This window comes from Tamandua tetradactyla, chromosome 8 (assembly GCF_023851605.1).
Source record: "Tamandua tetradactyla isolate mTamTet1 chromosome 8, mTamTet1.pri, whole genome shotgun sequence".
In the NCBI taxonomy this organism is placed as follows: Eukaryota; Metazoa; Chordata; class Mammalia; order Pilosa; family Myrmecophagidae; genus Tamandua; species Tamandua tetradactyla.
This window is the reverse complement of record NC_135334.1, coordinates 54129269-54150737: the sequence shown is the minus strand read 5'-3', so window position 1 is coordinate 54150737 and position 21469 is coordinate 54129269. Positions and strand designations below refer to the sequence as shown.

At 38.3% G+C, this 21469-nt stretch overlaps 1 protein-coding gene and 1 pseudogene across 1 annotated transcript; one reads left to right on the top strand and one right to left on the bottom strand.

Moving 5' to 3' along the window:
- Nucleotides 1–21469, bottom strand: part of LOC143645099 (tripartite motif-containing protein 43-like) — a 601918-nt pseudogene that overhangs the window by 153280 nt on the left and 427169 nt on the right.
- Nucleotides 8373–13777, top strand: LOC143643403 (tripartite motif-containing protein 43-like). Its single transcript, XM_077112067.1, has 6 exons — nt 8373–8789; nt 9454–9549; nt 10717–10947; nt 11570–11592; nt 12117–12214; nt 13284–13777. The coding sequence occupies exons 1-6, from the start codon at nt 8376–8378 to the stop codon at nt 13775–13777; spliced, it is 1356 nt and encodes a 451-aa protein (XP_076968182.1). The 5' UTR covers nt 8373–8375.

Below are 21469 nucleotides of genomic sequence, written 5' to 3'. Positions count from 1 at the left end.
TTTTTTAAATGTGTTTTTGTAACTGGGTCAGGTTTTGTTTCTTTGACATCATTTCATTTATTTAAAATTCTGTAAGGTTTTCAACTTCTTTTGTAAAACACAAGCACATTTTTTTATTTGTGCATTTACACAAAATTTTCTTTTAAAAATAAGTATATTTTCATTAAAATGTAAGAATTTTTTTTTAAATATTGAGGAAATAAGGGTATAGTCAGTTGTCACATATGGCAAAATCTTGTGAGTGAAGGAGAGAAGCTGATTGAATTTCCCAGAAGTCTGGCAATTGTGGAAAAATACCGACCATTCTTCTCTTTGAGAAACTTTTTTTTTTAATGCATTTTTGTAAATGGGTCAGATTTGTTTTCTTGGACATGATTATTTCATTAATTTAAAATTCTGTAAGGTTTTCGATTTCTTTTGTAAAAGACAAGTGCATTTTTTATTTGTGTGATTACCCAAAATTTTCATTTAAAAATAAGGATATTTTCATAAAAATGTAAATATTTTCTTTAAATATTGAAGAAATAAGGGTATAGTCAGTTGTCACATATGGCAAAATCTTACAGGTGAAGGAGAAAGGCTGATTATCTTTCTAAGAAATTCAGCAATTGGTAGGAAGGCACGATGGCTTACTGTGACCCCTCTATGCGATGGGAAAGTCTGGGTTCTCTAACTGCCCCACCCCATACCCTCTGTGACAGTTTGAAAGGATTATGCGCCTCAGAAAAGTCATGTTTTTATCCTGATTCCATCTTGTTGAGGCAGCCTTTTCTCTTAATCCCTATTCAGCACTGCAGTCTGGAATCTTGATAAGATTACCTCCATGGAGATGTGACACACTCACTTGTGGGTATTAACCTTTGATGAGAGGGAGATGTGACTCTACCCATTCCAGATGGGTCTTGATTGGTTTACTGGAATCCTTTAAAAGAGGAAGTATTTTGTAAAACGCTTCAGATCTTGAGAACCACAGAACCCATGCAGCCAGAGACCTTTGGAGATGAAGAAGGAAAATGCCCCCAGGGAAATTTCATGAAACAAGAAGCCTGGAGATAAAGCTGGCAAATGTCGCCTTGTTTGCCATGTGCCTTACCAGTGAGAGAGAAAACCCTGAACTTCACCAACCTTCTTGAACGGAGGTGTCTTTCCTGGGATACCTTAGATTGGACATTTCTACAGTCTTACTTTAATTTGGACATTTTCATGGCCTTAGAACTGTAAACATGCAACTTAATAAATTCCCTTTTTGAAAAGCTGACTGTTTCTGGTATAGCACATCCTGGCAGCTAGCAAACAAGACACCTCCCTATCCAAACCTTGGCATTCAAGGAGCAAGAAGATCCCCAGAGCCTGCCCCTCACTTGGCCCCCCACACAGGAAGAGGAAGTCAAGGACACTCGGCTGGTTCTGGGGTGGAACTTGGGTCCACAGCAAACTTTCCAGCAGCACCAGTCATGGCCTCCAAACTTCTGTCAGAACATGTTTCCATCCTGCCTACACCATCCCACCCCTGGCCCTGCCTGGAACCTCTGTAGCCACCATTGCCCCTTCCAGGGGAGCCCTCTGGCTGCACCTGGGCTCTGCAGTGGTACACTCACCACCTTCGCCCTTAGGCAGAAGTGTGGCAAATCTGTACTGCCCTGTTGTCACTGTCCTTGGAGGCCAGGCGCCACCCTCATGCCATGTTCTGCCACCCTGGGGAAGCCACAGGGCCTCGTCCTCCCGAAGGTTTGTGCAGCCCTGGAGGCCACAGGGCAGCTGAGCTTCCCAACACCACCTTCCCCCTGACCACCAGTGGGGTGGGGTTCTGGGGGCTCAATTGTTGTGGAAATTGGAGGCTCATGCTTCCAACTGGCACCTTCTATTTAGAAATTAAACTGTAATTTTTTTAAAAAAAGAATATTTTATTGATTCTGACTAAGAATATACATATTAATGAAACTAAAAACTATTTTAAATTATCAATCTTGATGACAGATATATAATCTCAGTTTGCAAAGTGATTTCCAGGAGAGGGAAATATTTCTAAAATATTTAGCTACTGATTAAAACAATATTTAACTCCATTATTATATAAATGAAATACAAAACAACTGACCCAAAGGCCTAAAACAAAGAAACTGCAATGAAGAGTCTGAAGAGAGTTTATGAATTAGGTATTTTAAGGTAGTATTCTTTCTCTTTAATCTTCCCATCATATTCCACCAAAACCAAAATAAACACCAAAATAAATCTCTATTATTTAAAAAACAGATAATTCAAATAATAATAATAAAAATAGCAGCTAACATTTATTAACCATGTACATGTGCCGAACACTGTCCAATGTCCCACAGACAGGGAGTCGGGATTCACCCCAGCCATCCTGGACCGGGCTCTTTCCAACAGCTTACAGACTAACTCTTCCCATCTTTAAAGCTTTCTCTTGATCTCCTATACATTTCAATATGGTATTTCTCTTTCTGTGACCTCAAAGAATTTGTTCCACTCTCTCTTTTCTTCCCATTAGTAAATTACAAACTCATTTTTTAATTGCTTAGTCCCCAAATATTAGTGGCACCCCAGCTCATCATCTTGTCCCATTCACTACATCAATCCCAGCAGCAAATCCTCTTAGCCCCACCTTATGTTATATCCATAATCTGACCATGTCTCATCACTGCTGCTAGGACAAGCCACCCTCGTTTGTTTTTAGATTCCATCAATCGCTTTAACTTAGGACTTCTGTGCTCGTTGTTCCTTCTGCCTGGAATGCTGCTCCCCCAGGAAGCCACAAGTCCCATTACCTCCCTTCATTCAGGTCCCCACTCTCCAACAGGTAACCATTGTCTAGTCTAAAATAGCAACGTATCCCATTCCTGCTTTATGTTTTTTCATGGCATATCTAATGTTCTCCATATATACTTCTTTCATAGCATATCTAATATTCTTTATATATGCTTTATTATGTTTTCGGCCTGTGGTTACCTGTCTTCCTTCTCACTTCACTTCACCCCATAGAATATAATCTTGAGAAGGACAGAGAACTGGTCTCCTTTCTTCAGGGCTGTTCACCCAGAGCAGTGACTGCTACATAATAGGTGCTCAATATATATTCATTGAGTAGATGAATAAAAATGATTTTTCAGTATACATATTCTCTCTTTTGAGTTTTTAAATTTTAAGACATTTCTATAAAAATGAATTACTACTTATAATTATCAAACTATAAATCACAATAAAAATAAGCTGAAATGTAAATAGCAAATAGTATAATTTTAGAAATAGTATGTCTTAGAAAATCAATCAACTATATATAATGTCACATTTATTGCTTTGAAATCTTCATCTCTGCAAGCAACATTTGCAATATCCTTCTTCTCCTCTTTCAGATGGAGGTGAGTTGGGTCCCACCATATTGATCACCATCGATTTTGATTCTTAGATTAACCTGAGGTTGCTTTTGGATGATACACGGTTAGTCACATTGAACGGACCACAGGGCTCCTGAATAGAATAATTTATAAAAGTCATGTTGCTCAACTGAAGATGAAATGGTCTATAAAGCTGACTCATATTCCACCTTTACAAAAGGCTTTTTCAGTCTACATGTTCGTTTTGTGTACCGCTTTTTTCCCCACATCTCTTAACAGAAGTGCTTAATTTCTTGAGTAAATGCAATTCTTTTTCTTTTGTTCAGTGTAGTATCTAATATAATCTATATGAAGAGTTTTTACTTCCTGATTTAGTTTGCTAAAGCTGCTGGAATGTAATATACCAAAAATGGATTGGTTTTTCTAAAGGGGAATTATTAAGTCACAAGTTTACAGTTTTATAGGCCATAAAAATGCCCAAACTAAAGCATCCAGAAAATGATACCTTAACTCCAGAAAGGCCAATGTCTGCCACAGAGGAAATTATGTGGGCAGAGTCAGCTTGGATATTAATGTGTGAGAAGGGGGAGTTTCCCAAAAGGGGCTGAAAGGGAGTTTTCTTAGGCTGCAGAGGGGGCGCCCTTTTCTCTGCCTGCCGTGGTGGTGGGAATGCGGACTTCACCAAGTTTGTTCCTGTGAGGATGGGGCTGAGGGCGGGACATTCCTTAAGGTGAGGCCCCTCAAACTAGGACCTCAGGATTCTTGTTGAAAAGCAAAAGCTGGTGGTGAGAAAACAGATTTATAAACCAGATTATTCTGATACTGTCCATTCTTATTCCCTCCTCCCCTAACACTTCACTCCTTGTTTTCCCAGAGCTTTCATCAGAGGTGGGTTTCGGGGTGTCAAATTCCCAGGTTAATTGGAAATGATTCTTGATCGGGGTCTGATAAGAACATGGTTACATGACTGTCAAACAGCCCCACCTTATTTTCAGCTCCCTGCTGGCAGTAGATACCAGCAAAGAATTCAAAGGAAAGCAACTTTTCGCCTCACTTGGGATGTCCGCACAGAACCATTTTTGTGAGATTTTTGTGTAGATTTTTTCTATGAAGTTAGTAGTATTTACAACTCCATGTAGGAGTAGAAGTTTATCCAAAGGACTTTGAACAATATGAGGTTCAGCCATCCTTTTTCCTCCAAATTGATGGCACACACATACATGTGTTTGTAAATTTTTTTCTGCTTACACAAGCATCACATTTTATACACTGATATTTTGTAAAATGCAGAAAAGCAAGAGAAAAATGAAATCACTTTAATCTCACCATCCCTGGCGAATCTTTCATGATATTTTCGAATAACAGATTATTGTATCAATAAATACATATTTGTGTGCTTTTCTTAGAAAAGGATAGTGCTCAGAAAGTTGGTTAAGAAATAGGTAGAATGAAGAAGCCCTTGGAGGTATTAAAACAAAACAAAACAAGGCAAAAAACCTAAGTAATACCTGTTTTCGTCAGGGAATTTGGGAGAGGACTTGGAGGCAGGAAACCATGTGACTCTGTGCCTGTAGGGATGGGCTGGGCTTGTCTGGAAGGGGTCCAAGACAACACTTTCACCCTCCCAGTACAGCTTCTGCTTATTTCTGAAACTAAGAAGAGATGATGTTCTGTCCAGTGACCTCAATAGAAAACGTGCCTCCCTTCAAGTTGTCTCCTTCTTAACTGCCCTTCAGAATGCCCTTGACGTACCCGTACCCAATTTGGCTCCATACATTAGTGCTAAAGGGTCAGATTTCTGGGGCTTAAGGGTTCTAAAGGTTTTTCCCCGCTATGCCCCACTCCCATCCCATGCAGCCAATACTCACCCAGCTGGGTCCCAACCCACAGAGAATCCACACCTGATAAGTCCCTGCCCTCTGCCCCAAATCTGGACTGTACTCTTGACCTATACCTGGAAGTCCTAATCCAGAGACACTCCAAGATCTCAGAAGGATCAGGCAAAGAATGGGGGCCTTTTTTAGATTGTACTCAATTTCTCACAAGCAAAAAGGAAGCATCTGGAAACTGGGGCTCCCTCCTTCCCTTCTCTCCTGCAGTCAGTTTCTCTTGCTCCTCAGAGCCTTGCTGCAGCTCTCCCACTGCTCTGACTATCCCTGGAACGAAGGGTCTCCTCATACACACAGGAAATGCTCTAAGTGCTTATAGGGAGGTCTAACTTGCAGCTCCAGAATCCAGTTTGGCTTTCCCAGATCACATGAAGGACATCTGAGGTCAAGTGTAATTAGGACAGGGAATTTCTCAAGGATCTTGGTGGCATCTCTCCCCACCCCATAAGCAGTGGACTAAATGGGTTAGGGGACATAACCACACCACCATCACCTTCTCCAGTAGAAATAAGTTCCAAATGACCTGAGCACAGCTCTCTTCCAGTGCACTGATCCAGGGGTTCCCTGAGCTGGGGCTTCGCAGCCTTTTTCTCCTGTACCCCCTTAACCTGGCTGGGAAGTGCCAGTAGAAACCCTGTGCCCAACTCTTGCTGGGAGGCTTAATGTGAGTGTGAGGGTGGGAAAAATCTCCACTCTGAACTGTGGTCAAAGTAAAAAAAAACTGGTAAATTAAATGCTTACATTAAAATATAAGGAGAAATTAATAAATGAAATACACTTCCAATATGATAGCATATAATTAAATTAAAGTTAACCTTAGGCAAAATATTTCTAAATTTTACAAGAAGTATTCAAAAGCTATTAAATGATGACATTTTCTTTTCTAACTTTAAAAGATAAAACTGAAAGTCCTTTGGTCAAAGAATATTTAGGTACAATGTTGGGATTTGTAAGTTCATTTGTTGAAAAGTGAGTAGGTCTGGATAAGGTGATGTTTCTACAGGTTAATGGAGATTAGCAAAGATGTTAAACCAATTCTTTCTTCTTGTGGCTCCATGGCAGATCTTCCCTGCCATGCTGAAGACCTGGCTTCCATTCCCAGTGCCTGCCTATTGGGGAAAAAAAAAAACAAACCTGTCTGAAGACCATGACACAAAGCACTTGAAAGAAATGGGTGTGGTCTTCAGGGATTCAATAAAAGGACACCAGAGGAGCCGAATTCAATCTTCTCCAGAACACACAGAGTACACTTGGAGTCAGCAGCTGTGGGAACTTCTGAAAGCTACTCCTACCACCTTGTGAGAAGCTGATTTGTCAACTGAAGTCCATAGTGGTACTTCAAAGGCAAGAACTAGTGAAACGACTGCATACTCCTTAGGTGAGTACAAAACTTACAGGAGAGCAGTTCTAAAGCTCTTCTTTGGAAAGCCCAAACCAGAACAAACTGTAAAAATCGTCATGTTAATTTAACCATCAGTAAACTGAAGTCAATTCTAAGAAATTAATCAGTTTGACTAGTTTATAAAAACAATCCCAACCCTTTCATCTATTTATGAATTCAAGTTATTTTGCCGCATTATCATGTTATTTGGTTTTGAAATCCATAAGATTACTGATTATTAATATGAGTGTGTTCTATCATTTTACTTATTACTTGGTTCACATGGATTTTGGTTGGCAGATATCTTGTAATTTTACACTGTGTATAGTTCTAAAATGGGTTAGGAGCATTTTATTCTCTACATTTAAATGTGTTAGATTCTACTCTAACACAGCAAGTGTTACTCTAAGTTGTGCAAACATGTATATATAAGTGAGAGTATATTCTACAGTGTGTTAGTAGATAATGCAATGCGTAAGTAGGAAATGCATTGAAAGGTTTGGGCATATCGTTTATGTTTATGGGCAATATATCCTCTTCAGAAACATCATTTTTTCTGACGAGGTTAAAGAATTCAGGAAATGATTGGGCCTGAAGAAATGTGACCATACAAAACATATCAGAAACGAGTGTGCCATCTTTATTTCCATGAGTAGAAACCAGAACCCACTTGTCTTAAAAGCATGATTTGGTTTCTGATGCTGATTGCTATTATTATATGACAATTATATCTTTTCACAATTTGAAAGAGTGCTTGAAAATAGTTTTAAAGTACTTGGAAGATTGTGTTCTCCTTCTCTTTAATTTTTGGTTTTTTTGAATGCAGGTGTATAGAGACAAAGATAGGAGGACAAAGCCTGGTTCACCTTCTATTAATGCTTATGTGTATTCCAAAGTTGTTTTGGATGGTTGGTTCTGTTTGAGATAAAAGACACCTAGGAGAAAATGTGGTTTTTTGACTGCCTTGAATATACATTTTATGAATTTTTGTCAATCAGTTGCAAGGAGGACATTTAATGAATCTTGGATGAGGGACAGAAAGCGTACAGATTAGCATTCTATACATTTCTGCATTTATTGTTTTTTTAATGCTTATTATTCCTCTTCTAAGGATGTTTTTGTATCAACTGTTACATCCTCAAATTGATAGACATTCCCTGGAAGAGTAAACATACCAGAAAAGCGTTGTTGACTGAATTCCCATAGTTACTTAGACAATGACTGTTTGTGCCTGTTGTGTCTTGGAAAATCTACCACAACAGTGTCTTGTTAATTTTAGTCAAATGTATGAGTTCTTGCTCCAACACTCATATTTTTGGAAGAGTCATCATGATAGGATTATTGTGACAACATAATGAAATAACTAAAGTAATGGAAAATATAATATTACAGTTGATTTTCAGACCAATAGAACTTATGTCCTGGAGCTTTAGATTGGGTCACCTCCCTGAAAGTGAAGCATTTAGACAAAAGTCATACGGCCCCAAAACTCAATTTCTTTTCTGCAGGAGAAAAGGGGTTGGCAAGGTAGATGCATGTTGATTGGGAAAAAAAAAAACTCACAAAGTTTTCCACAGAAGGTGAGAGCTCTCTTTGTGCCTCCATTTTTCATTTGTGTCATATGCAAAATAAATCCTATTCTGATCAAGCCACAAGGGTATTATTGAGTTATAACCTGAGCAAAATGTGGGCTCAGTCTGTATCTCTCCAGGGCAGAAGAGTAACCTCATCTAAACGTCTTCCCTCAGGAAAATGGACTCAGACATCCCACAGACCTTCCAGCAAGAACTCACCTGCCTCATCTGCCTGAACTACCTTGTGGACCCAGTCACCATAGGCTGTGGGCACAGCTTTTGCAGGCCCTGTCTCTATCTTTCCTGGGAAGAAGCAGAAGCACCTGCCAAATGCCCCACATGTAGGGAAGAAAGCTCTCCACAGAAAGATTTGAAAACCAGTATCCTTCTGAAGAATATGGTGTCCTATGTCAGACAAGCAAGTCTCTGCCAATTCTTGAGCTCAGAGGAACATCTGTGTGGGACACATAAGGAGACCAAGAAGATCTTCTGTGAAGAGGACAAGAACCTGCTCTGTTGGTCCTGCTCTAAGTCTCAGGAGCATGAGACTCACAAACACTCTTCCATAGAAGGGGCGGCTGAGGACTACCAGGTAAGTGACGCCTCTGAGAGCACTCTGAAAGCTAGGGATACTACTGAAAAGATTACCGGGAAAATGAGGATCATGATGATTAATCCTACTTAAACGCCCCAGATGAAGTTGGTACTGCTTTATGCACAAAGGATAAGATTGTGAATAAAGTAAAATAAATAAAATGATTTTTGAAGTTTTATTCCAGTGGAATGGAGATTAACAATTATTATTGTTCCGATTACACAGTAAAATGTGCAGGTCGTTGTAATGCCTTCAAGTCCAGATGCAATTCTCTGGCTATCAAACCTAGGAGACCTAAGAGACCTCTGTAATTGAAACATATTTAATAATTCTAGGCACAAAGGATAGTAGGAGACTGGAAAGTATAGAGAAATAGCATCAATAGATTGAAATGCTGAGGCAAAATTCTTATCAGAAATTAGCCACATTATGTAAAATCCTTATTAGTTTCCCTAGGCAAATGATTACAGTACATTTTGTATTATTACTGTATGAGATCTCTCAGAACTGATGATTACTGAGCACTAACCACAGAAACACTATGATTGTTCCACTCTCCTCACAGAACATTTATCTAACATCTCTTTCTTCTATTCATCACTGAAGCTTTGAAATCTATACTATTTCCTCTTCTTGTGCTTAATTCATTGCTCTTTTTCAGGAGAAGCTCTTAAAGCAAATGAGTTCTTTATGGGAAAAGATCCAAGAAAATAAGAGAAATCTAAATGAAGAAAGCCGTATAATCAGCATATGGGATGTAAGTATGAGATGCTTTCTCTCAGAATCATCTTAAGACATATGTGGTGGAATTTATCCACTAAGAATTTGAGGTGAAATCATGTGTCATGAGATTCTGGAATACGTTTATCAGTGAGAAAAAGAATCTGCTTTTTCAGTGTAGTGTAGCATGGCTTATTTAAGATTTCTAGACCCTAATTTAACAGTAACTAATAGAGATACATAAAGGGATTTGGAGAAGGTCAGCAGCTATGGTTCAGGAGGTCAGCAAGTTTCTCAGTTCAAAATAAATTTGAGTTCTCAAGGACAAGTAGATGTTAAAAATGCATGGATATCTCCAACAGAGATTTCTGTATGGGATTATATAAATTAAAGAGCATATAATTGGAAGCTCAGGTGTTTCATATAATGCCTAGTACAATGACACCAATAGGGCATAAAAGAAAGTATGAACAACAATTTACGAAGTGTGACAGTGATGGTGAAAACTGATAGGTATAGAAACTAAGAGTAGCTAAAAAATGACATTGGTTCTAAAACTTAAGAGAGATTTGAACATGTCACGATGGTGAGGAAAAGAAGCAAGTGAAAGACTGGGGAGGAGGAGAGATATTGAGTTTATACTTATTAGGAGGCAGTATGCAATGGAATTAGGAGTCCCATTTTTAAACTGGCGGAGAACAAGGGAGCCTGTTCTTAGATAGTAAGAGGGACATTGGAGGCAGAGAAAGGGCTATAAGGTTAAAATTAGTTTGAAGACCTGGTTAGAAAATTTAAGAATACCTTATCTGATAGCTTCCATTCTGGGTTAAAAACCAGAGACTAAATTATTAAAAAGATATCAGAATATTATATATAATTTACTAAGAATCATAAATTTCAACTGTTTGCATGTAATATTTCAAATGGACAGAATTTATATTAAAGATATAACTCTGAAAGTCCTTTCTTTTCTCAGGAATTTATGAAGTGCATGAAAATGGTTTGAGAGAAGGATGGGTTTGGGTATTATAGTTAATAAAGAATGGAAATAAATGAAGATGGGAAGGAGGTGAATTTATAGTTTCTGAGAAGTGGAAGACATGAATTTAGGGGGTATATAGCTGATTGTTACAATGAATGAAGTTTATGTGGAAGATATTAAAGTCAGCCTGGTTATATAACCTTGGATATCCATGTCCTGCAGGAATATGTGAGTCTAAGGAGTATGATGACCAAATTTGCATATGGGGAGATGAACCCATATCTCCATGAGGAAGAAAAACAACAAGTAGAGAGACTGAAAAAGGAAGGCAAAAAAATTTTAAAGAAACTCAAGAAAAATGAAGCCGCAATGATTCAAAAGAGGAACCATCTACGAGAAATGTATGAAGAGCTGATGAAAATGTGCCATAAACCAGATGTGGAGATGCTCCAGGTAAAAACCAAGGACATGCCTCAAAATCATTTCTATTAACTGAATTCCACATCTTTGACATCCCTTATTCATTTGGTTCCAAAAATTCATTTCCTTATATCCATTGTCTATGGTGAGGACTAATTCCTAAATGGGAATAAAAGAAGTAAAGTAGAACTATATTAACTAGGAACGACAAAGCTTTTATGGACTAGAGAGGATCCCCCAGGAAACATTCCTTTAAAAAATTCTCTTCATGTCACTTTTCAAAAACCCAGAAAGGAACAACTTACTGACAGACAGACCAATTTTAGTACAAGTTTGACATTATGGGGAAATCCGGGGGAAAGCTAAAATTTACCTCCTCTTAAAGTTTTCGGTCTAGAAATCCTCGGTTTCAGTTACCCTTAGTCGGAGCACATTCCCTCTGCGTACAACCCTGGGTGAGGCCACTTTGCAGACAGTCCTGGATGGTTCCATAGGGACTGCCCTTTTCCTTCTCTTTCCTCCCTCACCAACTGGGTTCTGTGTTCATCAAGAATTTAGATTCTTATCCCTTAGAGAAAAAAGGGGGAATTAATGACTGAATAGGAAGAATAGCTGATTTGTGAAGAACTCTATGCTTTTCTTTTTCTCTTTACAGGATTTGGGAGACATATTGACAAGGTAAGTTTGGTTTTCTGTGTAAACTGGGGCACCGTGAATGCTATTGAGAAATCAACTTATATCTGAAATAGACAGAAAAATGAAGTCATGATTTATTGAGATATTCAATCTTGTGTGGGTGTGGGTATGTTTTACTGAATATGATTCTTGTCCCCCTTTATCAGGAGTTAGTCTTGTTTGTTTGTTGTTTGTCTGTTTCCTGTGGTTCATGGAGGCATGAGTTTCAGGTTTCAATGCAGAATTTGCTACAGGATTTCAAAACCATAAATATATTGAGGTGGGTGGATTAGGTACATAGGCAAGAGAGACCTCTGAGAAACAGAACTGGTAGATGCAGACAGAGAAGAAAAGTAAAGAAGGTTACTAAGAAAAGCTCAATCCCATCCCTTGATTATGGAGTTTCACAACAATATCAGAATAAAATTGTGACAGAACATTATTTAGTTGAATTCTTCAGTCTTTCCTTATATACTGTGAATGGAGCCTCTGGCACCATAGAGATGAACTGAATCTTCCCCCTGCAGGAGTGAGTCAGCGCAGCTGCACATGCCCCAGCCTGTGAGGCCAGAGCTCAATGCAGGGCCCATCACTGGACTGATAGACAGGCTCAGCCGCTACCGAGGTGAGTGTCAGTAACGGTTTCCCCTACGGGCCAATCTCTCTCTATTAACCTTTCACTTAGCAGAGGAGAGCAGCCCATGAATAGGCATTTATAGTCCTATTTTCCCTATGATAACATAGAGAAAACTTGATGTAAAATGGATAAAAGACAAATGTGTTTCAGGACAATATTAAAGCACTTCTGCAATGTGAACCACTCAGAAAGCACATCAGAAAGTTCTAGATCCTTGAGATCTAGAACCTGTTGCAGATCCAATTTCATTTGCTTAATGAGCCATTCAGAAGGTTAGAAGGCATTCCCATTTTAAGTTAAGTGCAATTAATTATGGTGACAGGATGAGTGGTGTTTTATTTATAAATATATTTCATCAAAGTTTCTGAATGATTGTATTTGTGATAATGGGCCTTTTAAATGATGTAAGTAGAAAAATACGTGAACAATCATAAAATAACTAGATGCACAAAATAATAATTTATGAGCAAGAACAATAAAGCAATTTGGTGGTAGATGAGACTGTATATGGAGCTCCAGAATAGATCTAAATCAGGATAGATATTGATGATGGAGAAAGATAAAGTTTGAGATGAAAGATGTGTAAATGAAAATTCTCAGTAGGAAACCACTTTTATAAAGACATATTTAGATTTTTTCTGAGGTATTAATTTGCTTACATGGAATATCATACATCACTGACAAAGTCATCACAATTTATTTAGCTCTAAGCATATTTGTTTTCCCTGAGAAGGGGAAGTGAAAATATTGTACTATGGTTGATTGGCTCCCATACTTAGGTCTTAAGTTTCATATGTACCATGAAATATAATGGACCAGAAGTTGGCCTGAAAATTTTCCCATTTATATCTAAATTTATAGAACTGTTTTCCATTGTGGCTAGGTATTTGTTTCTTCTTTATGTATTTGGGTAGCCCTTGAACCTGCTACTTTCCAGCCAATACTGCCATTGAGGTTTCAGCTTGTTTGTTTGTTTTAGTGAAAATCTGGGTAGAACTTTTCATTTCACTGGAATTTAAGAGTTGATTGTGACTGGAACAATCTCTTCATTCTACAGTGGACATTTCCTTCAGTAATGAAATATGTAATTACAACAGCGTGCTGTTTGATGATCTGAGAAGACTGACGTCTGCACGTGGTCATCAGGATGCAGCTCTCAATTATCAAAGATCGAACAGTTTTGCTTCAAGGGGGACCCAGGTCTTCACCTCTGGGGAACATTACTGGGAGCTGGATGTGGATGATTCTTGCAGCTGGGCTGTAGGAGTCTGCAGGGATCCCTGGATAAGGAAGAATGGCACCCTATTTGAATCTGAGGAAGCATTTCTTTTTGTATGTGTGAAGGAGGACAACCATTACAGTTTCTTCACCACTGGTCCAGTATTTTGTCAGTATATACAGAAACCTCTGGGCCGTGTCGGTGTGTTCCTTGATTGTAACGCTGGAAGTCTGAGTTTTTTTAATGTTGCCAAAAGTACCCTCATATGGACCATCCCCCCTGGCTCCTTCAATTTCCCTCTCCGGCCCTTCTTCTTCACTAGTGGTGCATGATCAGGGTTAAGCCAGGAACCTCATTGTATGTCTAGGAGCTCCTTATCTGGGGGAGCCCTTCTCTATTAATATAATTCAATAATACTTTTAAGCTTATCCTTTAATGTAATAAAATTTTATTGTTATTAATTATGAAGATAGTACAAAATGAAAAATGTTGTGATTCACTTTAATCTGTACAGTCCACTACTTAGAATATATGCCTTGTTTGTTCATGTGCTTTGAGAACCTGTTGGACTTATTGAGAATATACCTGTGGATGAGTGATTTCAATTAATGGTCTAGGCAGGTGAGGCAGGATAGAATAGGGCATCACGGCTGTGGTCCTTGGTATTTTATCCAGCGCTAAAAGTGTTAATGCATGGCTACAAACTTCATGGGACAAAAATTTCCCCTAAAGCTCAGAAATCTCCCAAAACCCTAAAAGCTTGTAAAATCCGGGGCAGGAAGGGGACTTTTTGTTAATGACAGAAAGCACGGGAATGGAAAGATTGTTAAACATACCCCAAAAGACAAGTTTTGGGTACCTGAGGGCAGACCACAACTTCTGATAGTTATCTCCTCCTGGAACAAAGAGACACCCGGTGTTCAAAGATCCAGACGGAAGAGCGCTGAAAAGACTTCACTGGGTAGCAGACTCACCCACTGTCACTCCAGGCATGCCTCTGCCTTGAACACATCTACATTAACCTCTTTAACATATACTTTCTCCATGCGTAATAAACTTTACTACTTATTCTTATTGGCCTTGTCATCTCTGAATTCTTTCTGCTATGAGATCCCCAAATCTGGAATGGGGCTTGGCTGACTCTAGTGTCAGCAGGGCTCTGGACACCCAAGCATATAGAGTTCTTACAACATAGACCTGGTTATTGTCTAAAATACTATTCTCCCTCATCTTGATTTAAGAAAATCGTACTTATCAATTTACCCCAGGGGAAAAAAAAATCCCTTACAGGGAAACCGGCTCTGACCCCAGGACCAGAATAGGTCTTTTTTTATATGGACCCAGAATAGCTGGACCTTTACTTTTATGTCAATATAAATTACAAGAGGAAAAAGATGTGTCTTTTGTAATCACTGCTATATTCTCAGCATGCAACACAATGTCAAGGATATACTGAGCACTTAACAAATATGTGTTAAATGAATATATTAAGAAATGAATGAGATGATTGCCTTATTTGCAATAGGGTTTGATCCCAGTGCACTGCTCCATAACCTCTGCTGTGGTGCTGCATAACATTCAGAAGCTTTACCAAATTACATTTCTGAAAGGAAGAAAGGATGTTAGTTCTGAGACATATAGTTACAAAGATTTCTAATTAATCCTTGAGAATAGTCAATATTCAAAAGAATAACCATTGAAAATGACAAAATATAGGTTATGTCAATGGAAGAGGTAATGCTGAAGAAAATATATAGTAAAAATTTCTTAGTGTACTGGATATCAAAGTGTGGTTCCGATTTCAGCAGCAGCATCTGGCCTGAGTACAGATATACACATTTGGGGGTCATACCCAAGACCAACTTAATAAAAAAAAAATACATCATTGGGCCTGTAATCTGTCATTTAATCATTCTTCCAGGTGACTCTGATCTTAACTAAAGTTTGAGAAGCCATGGATTAGGCTGATTTGAAGATCTAAAGTCTCAATACATTTCTTATATCAAAAAATCAAACTATGGCTTGAAACAATTTAATTCAATAGGGTAGACTGAATGTTTCCTAATAGAGAACAAGTTTAATCGGTGAGAGTAAGCCCTCAACAGCAAGTGGAGAATTCAGAAAATGTCATATATTTCTTGGATTACTCACCACAACAGAGAAAAGAAGCTCCTTCCCCCCACATTGGGAAATACCATAAAACAGACAACAGTGAAAAAATATTGCAAATATAGGTATATCAACAAATAATGAGTTTGAATTGAAACACAGTGAGTCCAGAATAAGAATGAAAGCTTTAACCTTGTCTAGCTTAATGTAATGCCTGGATACATCCTAGAATATATTAAGCAGATAATCAAAAAGAATTGGCAATGTCCCTTGAAGGATTGGAGGAATAAAATATGAAACTTTTAAACTTTATCATCAGGTAATCCCTTGATACTGTGCCAAACATTAGGGACACCCAAATCAATAGGCCAAGCCCTTGATGTTGAGGCTTATGGTTGTGATACTAATATAGGTAGTTGAGAAGTTTAGCCTACCTATACATATGCCTAAGAATTAGTTCTGGAGAAACTCTTTTCTTGCTCAGATGTGGGCTCAGTCTCTCTAAGCCCAACTCTGCAAGTGAAATCATTGCCCTCCCTGCTTCATGGGACATGATATCCAGGTGTGAAAGTCTCCCTGGCAACATGGGAGATGACCAAAAAGGGGGAAAGAAGTTTAATTAATAAAGTATCAGTGGCTAAGAGAGTTCAAATAGAGTCAAGAGGCTACTCTGGAGATCACTTTTATGCAAGCTTCAGTTAGAATTTGCTACTTATCATAACTTGTCAAACCCCAAAAATACCTATTCTGGTCAATCCTAAAGAACACCTAGGGCAATATGTAAGATTCTACAAAGTTTCCATGCACTAGGGTAATTTTCCAGAAATCTACAATCTCCGGATGGGTCCCTGGACTAGATAAGTCCTGAAACCTAGAGGGCCCAGCCTCTCCAGAACATCAGCTAGTTCCACATCCCTACTTCATATCGTTGACAGTCCATTCCAACATGAAAAAGTTAGAATGGCCATACCCAAATACCCCTAAAGAGTAGGAGAAAGATCAAAGGTGATGGTGGAGTTATACAGAGAAGGTAGAGTTTAATAAACAAATATGATTACTGAATCATGAAATTGGTATCTCTTTTAGTCTCAAGTATCTTAGAGCAGATAGAAGTAAAAACTGAAAATTTTGGAACTGTAATCCATATCAAATTGTCAAATTTGTCCTACAACTAATTATTTTGAAGTGCTTTGAAATATATTGCTTTTTTGTATATGTTGTTTTTCACAGAAAAGGAAGAAAATTTAATTGTGATGATAAAAAAAAAATTCCTTGTGGCCTATATTCTGGAGCAGCTAAAAGAAAAATCTGAGGGGATGGTATGGTAGCCCACGACAAACTCTGGAATTTGTCCTATAACTATTTGTTGAAGAGTGCTTTTAAAACTATTGCTTTTACATATGTAAAAAAAAAAAAAAATCTGAAAGAGTACACAAGTAACTCTTAACTACAGAATGGGAATGAAGAATTGGGAATCTTTTACTGTTCAGTAAATATTCTTTAAAACTAGTGACATTCCTTATCTTGAGTATGTATCATAATAAGTATATATATGGATATATATATATATATAAACTTTTAATTTTGAAATAACTTTGAACTCACAGGAAAGCTTTTTTCTTTTTTTTGCTTTGTATATATGCTATATTATATAATTTTAAAAGTTATGAGCTCAATCTAATTTCTTGAGGATTAGTTACAGTCCATAATATAATCAGCTTTTCGGGTATGCTATTTTTGGGATTATTTTAAACTCTGAGAACAGCCTTATATGATGAACATTCCAAGCTATTGCCATATACATATACATTTGTACCAGCTGTTACTGGATGTTATTATTATGGATATTAGCAATGGTGTGCTTTCGTGGGTCAAAATATGAAGCACAGAATCCCAAAGATCAGTGACAGATGTTATGGTTTCATGACACTGACATCTGATCTGTGGACTATTTGTGCAGGGATGAAGAGAAAGACCAGAGTCCAAAGCAAACGCCAAAAACTCACCTTATATATGGATAGAAGTAAGAAGGTTTTGCACACTTTTGTATGCAAAAAAGGCAAAATTCCCAATAAATATGCAGATAGTTGCCTCATATTGTCCACAAAAATCAATTTCAGGTGCATAGCATCAAAAGGAAATGAAAATCCTTCATTTGTAAGAAGGAAATATAGGGAAGTATCTTTTCAACATCTGTGTTAGAGATTGATTCATCAAGAAAGAAAAACACAAATTAAATAAGGAGCATAATGAACAATTTAACCACAAAAGCATTAAGATTTTAGTTATCAAAAGACACTAAAATGGGAGGGAATCTCTTATCCAAAGACCCTCGGTGATGCCTGGCAGTCCTGGCTTGGAGGCATGTAAGGCACTGGAGCTGGTATGAGGGACGGGATCCAGGGCTACGGTTCTTCAGTCCTGGGTGGAGAACCTAAGCAGGGGTGGAGGGCATGGTGGAGGCAGGGTCCTGATGAACCTTTGTGGCCACCAGCCAGGGACTCCCTGACCCCGTCTTCCAGCTTCACTGAGTCACTGTCCATACCTCATCCAAGAGGCCCAGAGATCCCTCCTTTCTTAGGTCAATTCTCCTTCCTTACCTACGACAACCCAAAAGTGTTTCTAGAGCTTCCCTCCTGGTACTTGCTGACATAGGGGTGTGATGGGGGAGCCACTCCTCACAAATCTACCCTTCAGTGGGGCCCAACCCTCCCAGTGCTATGATTGTCTGGAGCCTGGTGTTTAGAAACTCTGAGGCCAGCCTCACCCGCAACCCCCAGCCAAGGCTGCCTTACCTAACTCACTGTGCAAAATATATACTGCGCATGCCGAAGGGAGCTGGTGTTTCTCAGACTCGTTGGTATGATCTAGGAAAGAGAAGGCATGAATAAGCAATAACAAGAATGAAAAAAGGAAGAGTCACAGGCACTTAGAAGAAAAGAAATACAAAGACCCTATGCCAACGAACTTGACAGCTCAATGAAATGGACAAATTCATGAAGAGATACACACTACCACAGCTCATTGAAGATTATAATATATAAAATGGACAGCTCTATATCTATTAACAAAATTGAGTTTGTGGTTTTGAAAACCTCTCCACACATTCTGATTTCCAACATAGATGGAATAGTAAGAACTGGATTTACTCTCCTAGCTTAAGCAAGTTAAAAAAAAATAAAAGAAAAGAAATAAGATATAAAGAAAAGTTTTCAGACACTGTACAATAGACAGCGGAGGACAGTGAACCCTGTGCTTTGAGATTGTACCTGCTTTTTACAAACACATTTTCAGGCTTCTGATAATCTTCGGATTATTCATATACATTCCTTGAAAACTCAATTTTTATAAGCACATTTAGAAAACATTAAGAAGCTCCTAAGAATCAGACCAGCAAAAAATCACCAAGGTTAAAAACTAAAAGCTAATATATACTAAATGAATATATAGTTTTACATGCTATATTGAAAAATTAGTAATTTATCATAAGCATTCCTCTAGGTCCTTTTGCATTACTCACCTCAAATCAGCACAAAGCAAATGCTTTGTTAAGTCAGGTTGTTGGGTTTTGTTTTGTTTTGTTAGGCATCTGATGCATTTAGTCCTACACTTAATAGAATAGTTATAAATTTAGTTATAAAGGTTTACATACCTCTCTGCTTCTCCGTTTTTTGAAAGAATAATAGAGCAAAGATGAGAGACCACTGACGGGGGTCCACTCATGTAGGAGAAACTACAGCTGATACCCTGGAGCGCTGCCACTTACCTCAGATGCTGTTGAGCCTTCCTGATAGCCCGTGAAGGCCCAGGCACAGGCCGGGGCAAGCGCAGCTGCTTGGGGGCATTCCTGTGAAGGAAAGGACCCGTCTGCTCTGACTAGAGCCAAAGGTGTTATCAGTCTAGGGGATACTGCATTAGAATCCTCATGATGAAGTTTAGAGGGTGTGACTTTGACTCTGTGAACTAAGGAAGTCCGAAAATGACACTTTATTTTATACTCTGATTTTCTGTCCATACACCCTCAAACCTGCTAGAAGACATCATTTAAGTCATAATTGAGCTTCCTCCTTCCACTTTCCCTAGGTGAGTCTTGCAGCAATTCTTATTTCATTCCTGCTATTCAATAGGTACCAGAGTTTTGGAACATGGCAAATGCTACATATGAGGGCTCAGCTCCATAGTGCCTTCCTGGTGATGTTCCCTTCTCCTCCTCTCACTCCACTTCCAACTGCTGCTTCACTGAAACTGTTTGCCTCTCCCAGGGAAGACCTGGAATAATAATCCTCAAATGTTTAAAATTTTCAAAATAGTATACAGTAATAATATGTCTTCTGACAACTTCTGCATTAAGTCTTGCAACTAAAATATCCCCACCCTCATCTCCAGTTTCACTTGTGCACAGGTAATAGAAACCCTATGCATCTTTTAGGAAAGAATGTAGATGGAAGGAAATAATTCACTAAAAGTAAGGGTCCACCTCAGTGAAAACAACCTAATCAATATTGCAATTCTTAGTGCTTGGATACAAGGACAAACTCGCCTACTCCCTAAGTCTCCCGGTATAGGTAAATGGAAGGAGAGGAAAGCTTAGTGTGTGTTTTTATTTTAAATTACAAAATCGCACTGCTTCTCAATACAGACTTGTGGATCTGAGACTATACTGGAACATTCTATCCTTCCCTTTCCTGATTCATGTCTAATCCTTTGGCATTTTCCTATTCATTATAAAATGAAACTCAGCCTCGTATTTATATATACTTAATAAAATTATCTTCTTACGATATTTAAACTCAGAATATACTCTTGGGGTGAACAATATTGGAAGGAAAATGATGAGCTGCTGTGGTTTCATGCATTTCACAACATTCAAAGAAAGCTTCCTCAAAATTCTTTTAAGGATTTGTGGACCGCCAAATCCAGGATTTCAAAACAAAAAATGGAAAGGGAATACATTTCATAAAACTCACATTTCCACGTAGTACCGAGTAAAGACAAAAAATTAATCATCTGTTCAGAAGCCAATCTGTTGCAGTTGTCAGAAGTGTTGGTGTAGCAGGAAAATTTTAGGAGGGGATTTTTACAGGATCTAATCTGAACCGCCCACATAATTTTCTCTCTCCTGCACAGCAAGGAACAATTGTGGCTTTATAGTCTATACCAAAGAAAGAGCAAAACCTGCCACTACAAAGCCAGGAGAGGCAGAGATTTTGCATGACAAAAATAATAGAGGTCAAAGAGAATGCAGAATTCTGAAGATATGATTTTCAGGCAGGCTGGTGTTCATCCTTCTTCAGTCCTTACCTGGACCAGCTCCACATCTAGTTTATGGCTCATTTTCTTCAGTTTCTCATAAATTCCTATCTGGACCATTTTGCCTTCATTTTCCACAAGTTCTCAGAAAATTGTCTTGTCCTTCTTTTAAATGTTCTTTAATTATTTGTGCTCTTCTTCATGGAAATATTGATTGTATTTTGATATTCTTCACTATCTACAGTTTCACCAAACCCAGGGGCAACACTGGGTTACTAGATTATACACCCCGGCTCATTTTCTGTTCCTCTTATCATCAATTCTGCTTTGTCTCATGTCACAGATCAGTGTTCTACTTTAGACCATTATGCTTCCCTATTCTAAGCAACTAACAATTATGTTTCTTTTCTTCCTCCTTTCCTTCTCATTAATTTATTTTACTGTACTATTGCTTCTAATTCTTTCCCTGAAACCTTCATATTTTTATATAAAAATACAACATCTCTTCAACAAATCTGATGACACTCCATTCTCCTTCGCATGCCTACCAAAAAACTAACTCTATACTCTCAGCAAAAACAACAAATATACCTACCTAGGAATACAGATAACATCAGGCACAATCTTTCTGGATTACCTCCATGTCCAAAGATCTGTGTTCTCAC